At 42.2% G+C, this 16,499-nt stretch overlaps 1 protein-coding gene across 2 annotated transcripts; it reads left to right on the top strand.

The window, feature by feature from the left end:
- The first annotated feature begins 6,956 nt into the window (after positions 1 to 6,956).
- Positions 6,957 to 11,935, top strand: RNASE6 (ribonuclease A family member 6). Of its 2 annotated transcripts, none has more exons than XR_010944399.1 (2): positions 6,957 to 7,221; positions 11,880 to 11,935. XR_010944399.1 is itself a non-coding variant. In XM_067741625.1 (2 exons), the coding sequence occupies exon 2, from the start codon at positions 7,612 to 7,614 to the stop codon at positions 8,071 to 8,073; it is 462 nt and encodes a 153-aa protein (XP_067597726.1). In that variant the 5' UTR covers positions 6,966 to 7,221; positions 7,607 to 7,611; the 3' UTR covers positions 8,074 to 8,387. The 2 variants fall into 2 exon arrangements, 1 of the variants encoding a protein (XP_067597726.1); XM_067741625.1 differs by lacking the exon at positions 11,880 to 11,935 and adding an exon at positions 7,607 to 8,387 and having other exon boundaries at positions 6,966 to 7,221.
- Positions 11,936 to 16,499: the final 4,564 nt, after the last annotated feature.

The following is a 16,499-nucleotide window of genomic DNA, read 5'->3' as shown; positions in this document are numbered from 1 at the left end:
AATATGTCTCTTTGGTATAAGGATTATTTTAGCCTGGTTATTTTTTAAGAATCAGCAGATATGAGAGGAGCTCTGAAAACCAAATAGAAGTCACTCTTTTGTAAGAGACATTTACAGGTAAAAGAGAAATCTCCATTTGTAAGGGTGTCTTCCTGCTGTACCAGGAAGCGGTGGGGGGGTGGGGGACGGGACTCATTCTCTAGAAACTCTTAGTGGTGGACAAGACAATGATAAGTCTGCAAAACAACATTATCTTCGGGCTTCCCTGGTGGTGCAGTAGTTGAGGGTTCGCCTGCCGATGCAGGGGATGTGGGTTCGTGCCCCGGTCCGAGAAGATCCCACATGCCGCGAAGCAGCTGGGACCGTGAGCCATGCTTGCTGGGCCTGGGCGTCCGGAGCCTGTGCTGCACAACGGGAGAGGCCCGCGTACCGCAACAACATTATCCTTGTTTCCTGTGTTTTCCTGGTCATCTCCCATAGATTTCCCTCCCCAACATCTCCTTTTGTCTTTAGCCGAAGGTGATATTTAAGGTGATGGCCCCAGCCATTTTGGCAAGTTACTCAGTTTACCTGGGTCTCCGCCATGTATTACACGTGTTATTAAACTTTTGTTTGTTTTCTCCTGTCAGTGTGTCTTATATCATTGAATTATGAGATGAGCCAAATATCCTAGAAGGGAAAAAAGGAAAAAAATTCCTCCCCAACAACACCTTCCTGGAACTCGGGCCTCAACGAGTAGCCAGTGAATCTAGATTGGTCATCGTGCTCCAAGCGTAGCTCCTCAGCTTTGCCATTTTTTCAGTGTACTTGGGAATGAGCAGATACCTGGGAGATGATGACCTATACCAACCAAATTCACAAGAGATTAGTGTTAAACAGCAGTTCTATAAGCAGATAGGGTAGGGGGTCCCTGGAGAAAGAGAACCAGGAAGGGTTTTCTTGACATAAGAGAAGCCATTTTAGCCTAAGCCATTTTGCGGTCTAAGCCTGGCCACAGGATCTTAAGGGAAGTAAGGGAATGCAGGAACAAAGGAAAAGCAGTCAAGAAACAATAGTTCAGCAATGAAACAGAATCTTAGTTCCTCCTCAAGGAACATACATTACAATCTGATAAAGTCTTTGCGTTCTGTAGGAACTAAGGCCCCCACCCAGGTGGAGGACAGAATGATGCTGTTGACGTTCCTGACTTCAGTCAGCTAAAGCTTGGACTCTGTCAACCTTTCCCCAGTTCTATGCTGAATTCTCCTCTGCTCAAGCCCCTTCATGAATATGCATATACCCTTAGCTTAAAACTTCCCCCGTTTTGCTGTTCCAGGGAGACTGTTTTGGGAAAGATTCCCAGTGTTCTCCTTACCTGCTGCAAGTAATCATAAATCCTTCCTTCTCCTGCTCTTTGGCTTGGTTGTATCTTTTGGCTTGACATCCACCAAGAGACAAACTCAGTTTTTGGGTAATAGTTCTTCATCAACGATCATTTGACATGTGGGGAAATACTGATTGTTTTTCTCACTTGATAAATGCTGCTTCAGAATGTACTGGCATATTCTGGTCTCCTAGAGTCATATTTTAGGGTTGTCTCTTCAGCTCTCCTACAGTAAGTTTTCACGAATACCTCATTTTAAAAAACTCTTTAAAATTTGCTTTTAGGGACTTCCCTGGTGGCGCAGTGGTTAAGAATCTGCCTGCCAATTCAGGGGACACAGGTTCAAGCCCTGCTCTGGGAAGATGCCACACACCGTGGAGCAACTAAGTCCATATGCCGCAACTACTGAGCCTGCCCTCTAGAGCCCGCGAGCCACAACCACTGAGCCCACGTGCCACAACTACTGAAGCCCGCGCACCTAGAGCCCGTGTTCTGCAACAAGAGAAGCCACCGCAATGAGAAGCCCGTGCACCACAACAAAGAGTAGCCCTGCTTGCTGCAACTAGGGAAAGCTGCACGCAGCAATGAAGACCCAATGCAACCAAAAATAAATAAATTAAAATTAAAATTTAAAAAATTGCTTTTATTAAAAGGTTATAAGATGATGGTTCAAAACAGTATAGGAGGAAAATGAATTTAAGCACAATTCGTTATAAAAAATTAATAAACAGAAACCTTAATCAACTAGAGTTGGAAGACCAGAAGGAGGAGCTCTCACACCCTGTGACCACAGCTGAAGCAAACTGGAAGAAGAAAGAGTTGTTTTCTTTCCTGGCAAGGACTCAGCCAATGAAAAGCTATGCACTCTTTGTTTACTACAGCCCTCCCAATTTTCTTCTCCTCTCTGTTAAAGCAGTCTCTTTCCCTTGCTGTGCAGGGACTTGCACATGGCTTGCCATGGTTGCAGACCCCAAATTACAATTCTCTGCCGATCCTGAATAAACCTGTCTTTGCTGGAGAAATAGCTGGCAGTCTATTTGTTTCAGGTCTACATAGGATAATAGCCTTGTGTTGTTGCTTAGACGTTCTCACATCCACTTCCCCTGTTTGGAAAGAGGCATATTCAGTTCCCTTAAGGAACTATCTTTCCCCTTTTTGTGTGCACATTGGTGGGGCTGTCCTTTAAGTTTCCCAATCTCCTCTACTGAGCCAAACAATAGTAATGAGACCCAAGGTAGGCTAACTGAACTGTCTCTTATAGGAGACCAGAATGTACCTTTTCAACATAGGATTATTTTGAGAAACAGTAGATAAAGGAGAAACTTTGAAAACAGAGTATAAATTACCCTTATGTAAGGGAAATTTACAATTACCAAGGAAATCTCTATTTGTAAGCATGTTTCCCTCTCTGTACAGGAAGAAAAAGATGACTCTAAATCACAAGAAACTCATCAATGGAGAAGCCACAGACTTAAATCTGCATAACAAACCCTATCCTTGTTTACTGTACTTTTCCTGGTCACCTTCCCATAATTTGCCTCCTCCACACTCTTCCTTCTTTGTTTTAGCTGAAGATGGAAAGTAAACCCAAGTTCTAGCCACCTCCTTGAGTTACTCATCCCTGAGCTTCTCCCATGTATATGTGGTATATTCATGCTAATAAACTTCTGTTTGTTTTTCTCTTGTTAATCTGTCTTTTGTTATAGAGGCCCTAGCTGAGAACTGAGAAGGAAAAAAGGAAAAGATGATATTTTTTTTCATTCTCTACACTGTCCTCAGAGTCTGAATCTCAAGTAGTGATGCAAGGATTTTTAAAAAATTTGAAGTGGATTCATGCCCATTTGGCACAGCTCTGCAGCTCACCCGAGCTTCTTGGGTTCCAGCTATTTCCAAAGACTGATCCTTCTGCTATATCTTTTCATATTGTAATCTCTCCCAGATTTTTCCAATAAATCCCCACCCTATTCCCACTACTACTGAAACAGGAGGGAAGCAGACAGGGCACAACCTCTAAAAGAATGACATAGCCCTTGAGGATATGACATAAACTGGTTAGAACCAACTAGATCCAAGAGAGTGGAAGATTTGACTTCCAGTGGACCTTGAGCCTCATTATACACTCACTGTAATACATTAGCATCTAAATGACACACCTACAGGTGCCATGACAGTTCCAAGGCTAACCATAAAATGTCAAAAAGTGGGTGGTGTCCCAGTTCCTAGAAATCTCCACCTCTTCCCCAAAATGGTTGGCATAATCCTCCCACTCATTAGCCTGTGAAATTTCCCAGCCCATAAAAACTAACCACCCCATATCTGGGGGCCTCTTGCCCTCTTCTGAGATGGCCCACACTCTGTCTGTGGAGTGTGTTTCTCCCAAGGCTGTTCTCGCCTTTTGAGACAGACCACGTTGTGTCTCTGGAATGTGTATCTCTCTAAATAGATCCACTTCTTACCCATCTCTTTTTTTTCTCACTGAATTCTTTCTGCCTTGAGTCATAAAGAACCTGAGCTTCATTAAGTCCTGAGACCAAGTGTGTGATCTCAACTAAAAGACAGTGGGTTCATGGGACTTCCCTCGTGGTCCAGTGGGGAAGACTTCATCTGTGTTCCCAATGCAGGGGGCCCGGGTCCAATCCCTGGTCGAGGACCTAGATCCTCCATGCATGCTGCAACTAAGAGTCTGCATGCCATGACAAAGATCCTACATGCCACAACTAAGACCCAGGGCAGCCAAAATAAATAAATAAATTTTTTTTTTTTAAAAAAGGCAGTGGGTTCAAGTCCCAACCTGGGTTGTGCAGTTTCACTATCACTTAAAAATTTCCCTCTCAAATTAGCTCAAATTTGTGTTGCTTGCAAACAAAATAAACCTAAAGGATAAACTCTATCTGCAACCTTTGTGATCCTCATCATGCCTTCTGCCATGCATACTAGTGCTTATCCTACAGGAAATACTCACTTTCTTTAGCCCAGCGTGTTGTCAAACCCAAGTTGTTGTGCCTGATACACTGTGATGTCAAACAACCTGAAACATCAAAGTTTGGAGCAGAGAAAGGTTTATTGCAGGGCCAAGCAAGGAGAAAGGGATGGCTCATGCTCAAAAGACCTGAAATCTCTGATGGTTTTCAGGGAGGAATTTTTAAAGGCAAAATTTGGGGTGAGGGCTGCAGGGTGTGGGACTTTCTTCTGATTGGTTGGTGGTGAGGCAACAGGGTGGTGCTCCAGAACTTGTGCTCAGCTTGAAGCTACCATCCTCCACCTGGGTGGGAGCCTTAGTTCCTGTACAAGAATTCAAAGTTACGTTGTTATGTATATCCCTTGAGGAGGAAGTAGCACTCAGGAGGACCTTATCTCAGAATCAAGCCTAAGACCAGTCTTAAGAACTTGGACATTGGGTGAAAATCAATGTCAGTCAAGAAAAATGGTTCTCTTCAAAGAATGGGTAACAGAATCACTGTGGAGTTAATCAAATATAGATATGCAAAGACGTCCATCCCCAAGATTCTGATTCAGTAGGCCTAGGATCTTGGCATTTTAAAACTTTTCATAGGCAATTCTGATGTGAGGCCAGGGTTAGGAGACCCCTGCTTAAGGACGTGGGTAACTCGGTATTGTTTTCCTCTGTAGTGGGTTTGGTGTACAATCAAGTTGTGGAACTGCAGAGAGAAGGAGGACTGTTCTAATACATAGGATGTAGAATAAGATAGATGAGCACTAGGCAAAAAGACTTATTTTTTTACTCCTTTTTTATTAATTTTTATTGGAGTATTGTTGCTTTACAATGTTGTGAACAGACATCTTAAAAATTTTTTTTTCTTTAAGTGATGGACTTATTTGTTCAGAGCAATTTTAGATTTACAGAAAAATTGAGTAGAAAGTACAAAGAGCTCCCATATGCCTCTCTTCCCTCCCTCCTCTCCTAACCACACTGTTCACAATTTTCTTATTATTAATATCTTATTTTACTGTGGTACTTTTGTTATATTTGATGAACCAGTATTAATAAAGTCCACAATTTACACTAGGATTCGTTCTTCATGTTGTACACGTTTTGACAAGTGCATAATGTCATTGTATGGGAAGAACGTTTTCCTCAACACTCTTAGGGTCTCTGGCTGGGTCTGAAAATTCAACTGACAAAGACAGATCAATAGGAGAAAAGCATACAAATTTTATTAAATATTTACATGTACATGGGAGCATTCACAAGAGAATGAAAAATCCAAATACCTGAAAAGAGCAGGAAGCTTTTGTACCTTTTAGCCCAAGAAACAAGATATTTGTAAAGAATTGGAGACAAGACAAGACAAAGGGGTTTGGTGTATGGTTAGTAAATGGTGAAGAAGTAACTAGAAAGATAAGGGTTAGTTTCAAGATTCTTTCGCAGATTCCTCTGGTGCCCTCTCTGGGAGGTTGAGGGTCTATCTCCAGTAAAAAGAGAATTTATTTTCTGGCTTTGGACAAAAAGCGGGGAGCTTTTTCTGCACTTCATGATTCTTAATTGCCTTCAGTGCAAAATAATTTTTATGTCAAAGAGCCATTTTTGGGGGGTTACATATTCTGATTTCCTTCAGCATGAACATGGAATATCTCTCCATTTATTTAGATCTTCTTTTGATTTATTTCATCAGAGTTTTATAGTTTTCCTCATATTGATCTTGTACATATTTTATGAGATTTATACCTAAGTATTTCATTTTTATTTGGTGCTAATATAAATGTTAGTTTCTTTTTTTTTTTAATTTCAAATTCCAGTTGTTCATTGCTGGTATATAAGAAAGCAATTTTCGTATATTAACCTTGTATCTTGCAACTTTGCTATAAAAAGAAATACTTTTTATCCTAAAGATTATTGGAGCCATTAAAAGTACTGGGCAAGAGTGTTTCACTGTTATATTTATGCTCAAGAAATACTAATCTGGAAGTATTAATATGTAGAATGGATTGGAAGGAAAAGAGACTAGAGGCAGGGAGTCCATGTAGGAAACTTTTATGTGAGTCCTCTATGAGACAATAAGGTTCTGAATAAGGATATTGCAGCACCAATGGAAAGGCAAGAACAGATTTAAGAGGCAAATACCCTAAATGTGCCCTTCTTCATATGTATGGGTCTCTTCACACAGTTTCCTCTTTGGGCTGCCCTTACCATCTTCTTCACCTAATTTCTAATTAATCTTCAAAACTCAGTGCCGGTGTTGTGCCCTCCAAAAATACCTCCTCTCTACTGTATCCACACAGTTACCTGTAGTTTCCTTGATCACAGCTGTAAGTGCTATTTATATTTGTTAATATATTGTGCATTGGTCCATTTACCTGACTGTCTCTTTCATTAGATCACAAGCTCCCGAATCAGAGTAGCCCAGTATCTGGCCCAATAAACATACACATAAAGGAATAATTCATTCAAGTCTATGTTTGAAGCTCACATACCAAGTACATGGCAGTTATTATATCAGATTTTCATGTGTATTTTCTCCTAAGGAAATGAAACCATAAAACTTCAAAAAACTGAAGCTTCAAGTCAGGGAGGAAGCACCAACTCATATCAGGAAGTGATCAGTTCCTCAAAACTGTGTTTTGAGTCTCACTGTTTCTTTAAGTAAGCTTTCTCTCCCTGCATTTACAGTGTTATTGACACTCATTAAACAGCAAGTTTGAAAGTCTAAGAGTCTCATCCACACTGTCAACAAGTTCATCTTCCAAGCCCCAGTCTTCTCTTTCCTAGGGCTCAGGACCCTTCCCCTGCCACACGCAGGCAGCCTTGCACACCTGGGAGAAGAACAACAGACGAAAGCTCTGAGCCTGGGACTAACTACTGCTGTTGTTCTCAGCGGGAGCCCCAGCGCGGAGACCTGGTAAGAGCAGAAGCCCCCAGGGCTGGGGAGAGTGGCCAGTGAAGATGGCTGGGAGATCCAGGTCAGATAGATGGAGGGTAAATATTTCAGGAGGGAAGAGACAAGGTTTCTGACATGAGGACCATCAAACGCATGAGTGCAGGACAAAGAGAAGAACGAGATCTACCAGTCAGAGAAAAGATCGTCTTACCTCAAATTCCTCCTCACTGGGCTTTAGTTTCTTTAGAATTGTGAGACTCGAGTGAGAAAGAAGATGGTTAAAAACAAACAAACAAAAAAGAGCTATGAAATCTTAAAAGGCAGAATAAAAATCTAAATGGTTATGAGTGATAATTTTGCTCTTATTGTTTTTGCTACTACCATTATTTTCTCTCTCCTTACACAGAAAAGATGGGGCCAGGTCTTCTGGGATGCTTTCCTCTCCTATTGCTGCTGGGACTATGGTGGTCAGTGTGTCCACTTTGTGCTTTGCCTAAGCATCTCACCAAGGCTCGCTGGTTTGAAATTCAGCATATACAGCCAAGGCTTCTCCAGTGCAACAAGGCAATGAGCAGTGTCAATAATTATACTCAGCACTGTAAGCCTCAAAACACCTTTCTGCACAACTCCTTCCAGGACGTGGCTGCTGTCTGTGATTTGCCCCACATCGTCTGTAAGAATGGGCGGCACAACTGCCACCAGAGTCCAAAGCCTGTTAACCTGACTCAGTGCAGTCTCACTGCGGGGAAGTATCCTGACTGCCGCTACCGAGATGGCACCCAATACAAGCTCTTCATTGTTGCCTGTGACCCCCCTCAGAAGAGCGACCCTCCTTATCCTTTGGTTCCTGTACACTTAGACAAGGTTGTTTAAAGTTTCCATCATTTTCCCTCTCACTTGGCACAAATTCTCTTACAATCTCTTCTGATTTTTCTTTTCTTTTGTTGATTTTCCTGGTTCCCATAGAAGGAAAAAGGAGGGTATTGGAAAAATTAGAGTGATGAGGATAGACCAGAGTGGGGACAAAAAATATGTAGGATTCTTTTCTGCTTTGGAGCTCTAGGTTTTGAAGGAAGATAGTAGGGAAGAGGGCAAAGAAGGGTCCAGGTCTCCATATTTTCAGCCTTAGAACTTCGGCCAACTTTTGTTGTATTGTGTTCACAGAAATAAAACCATGTTCTGCTGCATTCTAATGAGTGTGTGTATAAGTGTGTTTGGAAGCGTGTTCCCTTTCACATCATTGCCAGCCTGGAGCTATCTAGGCCTGCATTTACCAGCATTCCAAGGAGAACGATTTTGGCCCTAGGCAACCTTTGAAGTTATTTGGCAACCTGGGGCCTCTGCCACTCCCTCACCCCTGTGTCTCTGGGACTTTGGAGCAAGAAAGTTCTCCATCCCTTCAAACTCTGCTCATGGCTTTACATATTTCCCTTGAAACCATTGTCTATGGTTGTTTGGAGGTGGCACTGATACTCAATGTTGATGGTATTTTCACAGATTCTAACGCTGGTAACTGAGGCATCCTAGATCTTAACTATTTGCCTCTATAATTAATCAGATAATGTTTTAAATATAAATAGTAGTAGGGATAATAATCCACTGTAGCCTTAGAGTCAATTCTCCTTTTGTCTATTGGAATGGACAAAGAGAAAGCAAGGGGGGTAAAAAAAAAGCACTGGGACACTAAAAACATTCTTGCCCTACTCAGATAGTGAAATATCACAGAAACATTGGGGCTTTGGAACAGGTATCTGATTTAGAGATGGAAGGACTGGGATTAAGAATTTAGGTCCTATGTGTAGGGGAGGAAAAATAATTTTTCATAAACCCTTCTAGGTTTTTGGCTGAGATACCCCCTGTAATAAAAAGATAGATCAACAGGAAAAAAACAATTTTAGTTACATATGTACATATGGGAGTGCTACAAAGATATGAGACTCAAAAGACACAGGAAGCCCTGAGGAGCTTCAGGGTCCATGTTTATAATGGCATCCTGGGGCCAAGCCTGGTGCCAGGAGGATTAGCTCTGGCTTAGAGATGCCAAAGTTCCCAGGGAAAATGAGCTAAGTAGACAATTCAATACATATCTCTTACTCACAGGGTGTGGAAATAGAATTTGAGTATCAGGTTAGAGGACACTGTACTTTTTTTTTTTTTTTTTTTTTTGCTGTATGCGGGCCTCTCACTGCTGTGGCCTCTCCCGTTGCGGAGCACAGGCTCCGGATGCGCAGGCTCAGCGGCCATGGCTCACGGGCCCAGCCACCCCGCGGCATGCGGGATCTTCCCGGATCGGGGCACGAACCCGTGTCCCCTGCATCGGCAGGCGGACTCTCAACCACTGCGCCACCAGGGAAGTCTGACACTGTACTTTTAAAAAACTTTATATTGACTAGAGGATGTGGAGCCAGTAAAATATTATGCCCCTCTTACTGCTTTACTTACTGCCTTAGATGGATACTTTAACTAGTTCCATTGGGGTAAAAAAGTATACAATCGAAAACTGTTTCATTGATAAATTCAATACTGTGAATATTCTTTAAGTCACCTTTTTAATTTATAACGGTTTGTGTTTTTCCTTTTTTTTTTCCTTTTTCTCTCTTTTATTATTCTTATCTTTCTTTTCCGTTTGTGTTTTTCTGTTTGGCTTTTTTGGGTTTTTTGGAAGATGCCATACTATCTAGACAGGGCTAATAGAAGCAGAAAACGTGACGTCCACGTATGAGGCAAGCCTACAGAGGAAAACCCACATATGGGGTGGCAAAAGCAAGGCCAAACAGCCTCACAGGAAGGGGGAAGCGTACGCTCATGAGGAGGGGAATTCTTCTGGAGCTCTTCACACTTTTTTTTTTTAGTTGCAGTGATCGGGGGCTACTCTTCGTTGCAGTGTGCCGGCTTCTCATTTCAGTGGCTTCTCTTGTTGTGGAGAAAGGGCTCTAGGTGGGTGGGCTTCAGTAGTTGTGGCTCACAGGCTATAGAGCCCAGGCTCAGTAGTTGTGGCACACTGGATTAGTTGCTCTGCAGTATGTGGGATCTTCCCGGACCAGGGCTCGAACCCATGTCCCTGCGTTGGCAGCCGGATTCTTAACCACTGCACCACGAGGGAAGTCCCTCTTCACACTTCTTGATGGATTTTATTTTATTTATTTACTTATTTTGACCGCACCACACAGCATGTGGGATCTCAGTTCCCTGATCAAACACTTACCCCCTGCATTGGAAACACAGAGTCTTAACCACTGGGGAAGTAACTTGATGGATTTTATAAAGTCCTTCCCTTGCCCTCTCTCATGGGCTAATTTCATTTTTAACGTGATGAATTACTTTTCAAAAATTAAACAATGTAGTTACTTCCCTGATGGCGCAGTGGCTAGGACTTTGCTCTCCCAATGCAGGCGGCCTGGGTTCGATCCCTGGTCAGGGAACTAGATCCCATGTGCATTCCGCAACTAAGAGTTTGCATGCCACAACTAAGGAGCCAGCTTGCTGAAACTAAGGAGCCCTGGAGCTGTAACTAAGGAGCACTGGAACCACAACTAAGGAGTCCGCCTACTACAACTAAGACCTGGTGCAACCAAATAAATAAATATTTTTTAAAGAATTAAACAACGTAGATAAATACAAACCAATATATAGCACACAAAATAAATATTGTTTTTCGTTTACTCACTATCTAAAAAATATATATATACATAAAAACATTGGCGTCCATTTTATTCCTCTCTCCATTCCCATTCCTCTTAACTTTTCTCAGGTGAAATTATAAATTTAAAGTGTTTCCAGTCCTATTTTTATACTTATATTTCATGTATAATATCTTCATAAACAAAACATAGGGTTTCCATGTGCAATTTAAAAAGAAATTTATATAAATGCTATCATATAGTACAAATCATTCTGCAACTTGCTTTTTTTGTTCACTCAACAATGTTTTTAAGACTCATCGATGTTAAAATGTATCTTTGTTGTTCTTTTATTTTTACTGGTGTATTGTTTGTTCCTTTGTATTAATAAACCATCATTTATTTACCAGTCGTCTATTGTTGAATATTTGGGATATTCCCAAATTTCCACCCTAATAAGCAGCATTGCAATGATATCTTTGTACATTTCTCTGTACAAAGAAACTTGTCAACTTACAGAAAGACACTCAGCATAAGAATTGCGAGTTTAAGTTGTATCCATGGTCTTACTGAGGACTAGAACTTTTTATGTTTGGGAAGGTGCAAGAATCAGGGGTCTTTGAAATTATTCTTGAGATACACGTCTAACTATCTAGGAACTTGTTTTTCCAAAGCACAGAGTACCTCATCCTGTTTTTCATTCTCAGTTCCCTGCAGGGTGCCCTGTCAGTGGTGGACTGCAGTGGGTTGCGACTTAATCCTTGTATAACTGGGTAACGAGTGATGTTCTTTGTTCTTCTTTGTTCACAAACTGACTGTAGCAGATTGTATTTTTCAGAGATGTCCATATCAACATATCCCATTCTACATGCTCTTCTTATAGTGTGATATTGACTCTTCTCTATCAGAAGGGTCTATGTTCCCTTTCCTTGAGTATGGGCTAGTCTTAGAAACTCCCTTCTAATGAATAGAATGGGATGAAAGTCACACTGTATGACTTCCAAAGCCAGGTCATAAAAGGTGATACAGCTTCTGCCTGGCTTTCCCTCTCTCTTGTAGGACACCCACACTTGGACCCAATCATCATGCTGTGAGGAAGATGGTGCCACGTGGAGAGGCCTTGTATAGATATTCCAGCCAACAGGCCCAGCTAAGGTATCAGCCAACATCAACCATTCAACATGTGGGTGAATGAGCCTTCGGATGATTCCAGCTCCCAACCTCTGAGTCTTCCAGCTGCAGCCTCAGACATTGGAACAGAAACAAGCTGTCCCCACTGTGTCCTATCTGAACTTTTGACCCACTGGGAGCATAATAAATTATTGTTTTGTGCCACCAAGTTTGGGGGTAATTTGTTAGACAGATAGACTAACTGAAGCATTGATTGTATAATATTGCCAGAAACTATGGTACGTGAGTTTTTGCATCTCAATGTCCTGTCTCTGGCAAAACATGAGAGTATCATGCTCCTGCATTTTTGGCAACCTGATGAGTATGAAATAGGACAACATTGTCATGTAGGCAAAAAAAAAGATGCTATTTGCATCTTTAGATCCTTGGTTCCTAGTACAATGCCTGACACTAGTGGGTTTCTTTTTATTTTATTTTATTTATTTATTTATGGCTGTGTTGGGTCTTCGTTCCTGCGCGCAGGCTTTCTCTTGTGGCGAGCGGGGGCTACTCTTCGCAGCAGTGGGTGGGTTTCTCATTGTGGTGGCTTCTTTTGTTGCAGAGCACGGCTTCTAGGTGTGCGGGCTTCAGTAGTTGTGGCACGCGGACTCAGTACTTGTGGCTTGTGGGCTTAGTTACTCTGTGGCATGTGGGATCTTACCAGACCAGGGCTTGAACACAGTTCCCCTGCATTGGCAGGCAGATTCTTAACCATTGCATCACCAGGGAAGTCCCAGACACTCGTGGGTTTCTTTTTATTTTTTTTTTTAATCTTTTATTTATTTATTTATTTATGGCTGCGTTGGGTCTTTGTTGCTGCATGTGAGCTTTCTCTAGTTGGGGCGAGCCCCTACTCCTCTTCGTTGCGGTGCATGGGCTTCTCATTGCGGTGGCTTCTCTTGTTGCAGAGCATGGGCTCTAGGGCACACGGGCTTCAGTAGTTGTGGCACAAGAGCTCAGTAGTTCTGGCTCTCGGGCTCTAGAGTAAGGCAGTTGATGAAAGTTGACTACAGTCTGTGGATTAGATAACTGTATAGTTTCAATGCAAATTTCCTGATTTTGATAAGTATACTTATTTTAAACCCTTGTAAAAAGAATGTTCTTAGGAAATGCATAGTGAAGTATTTAGGAAAAAGGGCAACATGTCCATAACTTACTCTCACACATTCAGAAAAAAATTTATGTATCTGTACATAAATATGTGACTAATAAAGCAAATAGGAAAAATGTTAATGTTTAGAGAATATAGACAAATGATATACAGGAATTCTTTGTATCATTTTTGAAACTGTTCTGTATATCTGAAATTATTTCAAAATGAAAAGTTTAAAAATACTTTCAGGGGTTTCCTTGGTGGTGCAGTGGTTGGGAGTCCTCCTGCCAATGCAGGGGACGCGGGTTCGGGCCCCGGTCCGGGAGGATCCCACGTGCCACGGAGCAGCTGAGCCCGTGCACCACGGCTGCTGAGCCTGCGCTCTAGAGCCCATGAGCCACAACTGCTGAGCCCGCGTGCCTGGAGCCCGTGCTCCGCAGCGGGAGAGGCCACCGCGGTGAGAAATGCGCGCACCGCAACGAAGACCCAAGACAGACAATAAATAAATAAATTAAAAAAAAAAATTCAGCACGGTCATTTACTACTTGTGCAAATTACCTATCGTTGCAGACAATCAGTTGCCTCATTTACTAAGAAGATATTTTACCTACTCACGTTCATTTATAGAATCTACCAAACTCTACTGTGTCGGGCACCCTGCGAATCACCAGCCACAGAAAGATGAAAAAGACCGGATCACTGGTAGCTTTCAGCTGAGTGGGAAAAACAACCAAGAAAACTGGAATGTTTAACGAAGAGTGACTAGTGTTCGTTCTCAGGGTGGTTTCAAGACCTGAATGACCTAATATAGATTTAAACATACATATAAAAGGGGCTTAATGAAACTCCTGGTACCTCATCCAAGTAGTTCCATCCCCCCTTTGGATGATTACAAGCTTCAAGGAAAGTACTTTTAGTTCTCTAAAAAAGACATCCTCAGATAGCCCCCTTTCTAGCCAGCTCCCAACTTCCTGTCTTTCCCCCTGGGACGGTGATGGCAGCCCTGGTGTCTCTCTGTGTTCAAATTTCCTCTTCTTATAAGGACACCAGTCAGACTGCAATAGGGCCCACCTAAGGCCTCATTTTAACTTAATCACTTCTTTAAAGGCCTTAGCTTCAAATACATTCTGACTTACATCTTACATTTCTGAGAAGTTAAAGTTTGAACATATAAATTTTGGGAGAACACAATTCAGCTTATAACAGTGATTATAAAGAGAAGTTTCATAAGAGCCCCCAGGCCCTAAGCGATGGTGGGAGGCATCCCTACATTTAGGTCTTTAACTGTAGTTTGGCAACTTTTCCGAGGAGAGGATACAATAAGAATAAGAGCTGTTCCCTGCTCTTATGACAACGTTATTTGGGGCCTACCAGTGGTTGTGGGGATTTCACAGACAGCAGCTTGTAAGGAAAGGTACTGAGGAAAGAACTGATGTTTTTTTATATCTCCCATTGTCCTCGTTGACTGAAGGAATTGCGAGAGTACATGGAGGCTGGAAAAGCAGTAAGTACTGGGCGTCACACTACTGAGCTTAAGTGAAATAGCAAGGCTTGCCATAGAGGGGGCCCACACCATTCCCAAAAGCCCAAGAGAAGAAGGTGGAATGCTGGGAATGCAGAGCTACATTTCCTGTGAGAAAAAAACCAAAAAGAAAAACAGATTTTCCTCCTACTCCTAAGTGACCTGATTAGTTATAACCTTCCAGGTAGTCAACAGAACCATCTATGCCAACCCTTCTGATCTTGTTTTCTCATCCCTTTCTACCTCTAAGTCTCATCCATACTTACTTCCTGACACCGTATTTGTAATCCCTCTGTCTTACTTCTATACTCCTGTGCCTTCTTCATTGCCTGTTCTGTCCCAACCTCAAGGCTCCCACCTGCGCAGGGTCTGACTGAGAACAGATCCTGTTGGTGGTTCCAGGACTTAGAAGCATATCATAGGTCTCTCCACCAATACAGAGCTTCCTCTGCGGAAAAGAGAGGGCAGAGGGAGGAAGGTTTAGGGTTTTGAAATTAGGGGGCTTTTGTTTTTGTTTGTTGTTGCACGTGGATTTTCAATCACAATTTGTTGAAAAGCTTATCCTTTCTTCCTAGAATTGCTTTGCACTTTTGTCAAAAATCATTTGACAGTATTTGCGTGGGTATGCTCTGGGCTCTCTATGCAGCTCCGTTGATCTATGTGTCTATTCTTCCACCAATGCACACAAAAATATGTACACAGATGTTTAAAGCAGCTACCTTCATAATCACCCGGAATGGAAACAATGCAAACGTCCTTCAACAGGTGAATGGATAAATAAACCATGGAACATCCACGCACTAAAATGCTACTCAACAATAAAAAGGAACGAACCACTGATCCACACAACTTGAATAAATTTCATAGGCATTATAGTGAGTAAAAGAAGCCAGTCTTGGAAGGTTACGTACTGTGCAATCCTATTTGTATGATATTTTGAAAAGACAAAACTATAGTGACAGAGACTAGATCAGTGGTTGGCAGGTGTTGGGGTGAGGGGAGTGTATGACTATAAAGAGATAGCACAAGGGGATTTGGGGGGTGGTGGAACTGTTCTGTGTCCTGGTAGTGTGCAATTCATTTACACAAGTTAAAAATTCATAGACTTGTATACCAAAAAGATCAATTTTCCCACATGATATTTTTTAAAAAAGAAAAAAATAAAAACAGAAAAAGAAGGAAAATGTGAAGCAAGGCATAAAAGCACACACTCTGGGAGTCAGCAGGCCTGTTTTTCATCATTCCATACTTGGCTTCATGCCTCAGTTTCTCTTTTTAAAAAATATTTATTTATTTATTTTATTATTTATTTTGGTTCCACCGGGTCTTAGTTGCAGCATGCAGGCTTTTAGTTGCGGCATGTGGGGTCTAGTTCCCTGACCAGGGATCAAACCCCGGTCCCCTGCATTGGAAGCATAGACTCTTACCCACTGGACCACCAGGGAAGTCCCTCTTTGTTTTTAAGGTGAAAGTTTTAGAGCCAGATTACAAAAGACCTTCCCTGCCCTGATGTTCCTTAATTCCACAGATCTACAAACATGATCACATTCATATTAGGCGTGGGCACACACACTCATGGTCCCATGCAAACAGATTTTGTCTCTATGTTACAACAGCCCAAGCTCTCCTTATCCCAGAGCCTTTCCCTTAAATAATTGTCTGGCAGTATTTATGGGAGAGGAAGGGGGAGCTTGAGGGGGGTGGCGAAGAGAAGCTGCCGAACATGTTGGCCTGAAGCAGGGCCAGCTCCCAGCCTCTATGAGGAATGTTTCCAAGAAACTCAGGAAATTCCTGGTCCCACTCCCGCATTCTCTTGTTGTTGCCTTGATCTCGCCGCCACATGACTCTCTCCCGTCTGTGGATCTGAGCCAAGCTAAAAACCTCCATGGGCTCT

Source organism: Pseudorca crassidens, chromosome 1, assembly GCF_039906515.1.
Source record: "Pseudorca crassidens isolate mPseCra1 chromosome 1, mPseCra1.hap1, whole genome shotgun sequence".
NCBI classification, from domain to species: Eukaryota; Metazoa; Chordata; class Mammalia; order Artiodactyla; family Delphinidae; genus Pseudorca; species Pseudorca crassidens.
This window is presented reverse-complemented; position numbering and strand designations above follow the sequence as displayed.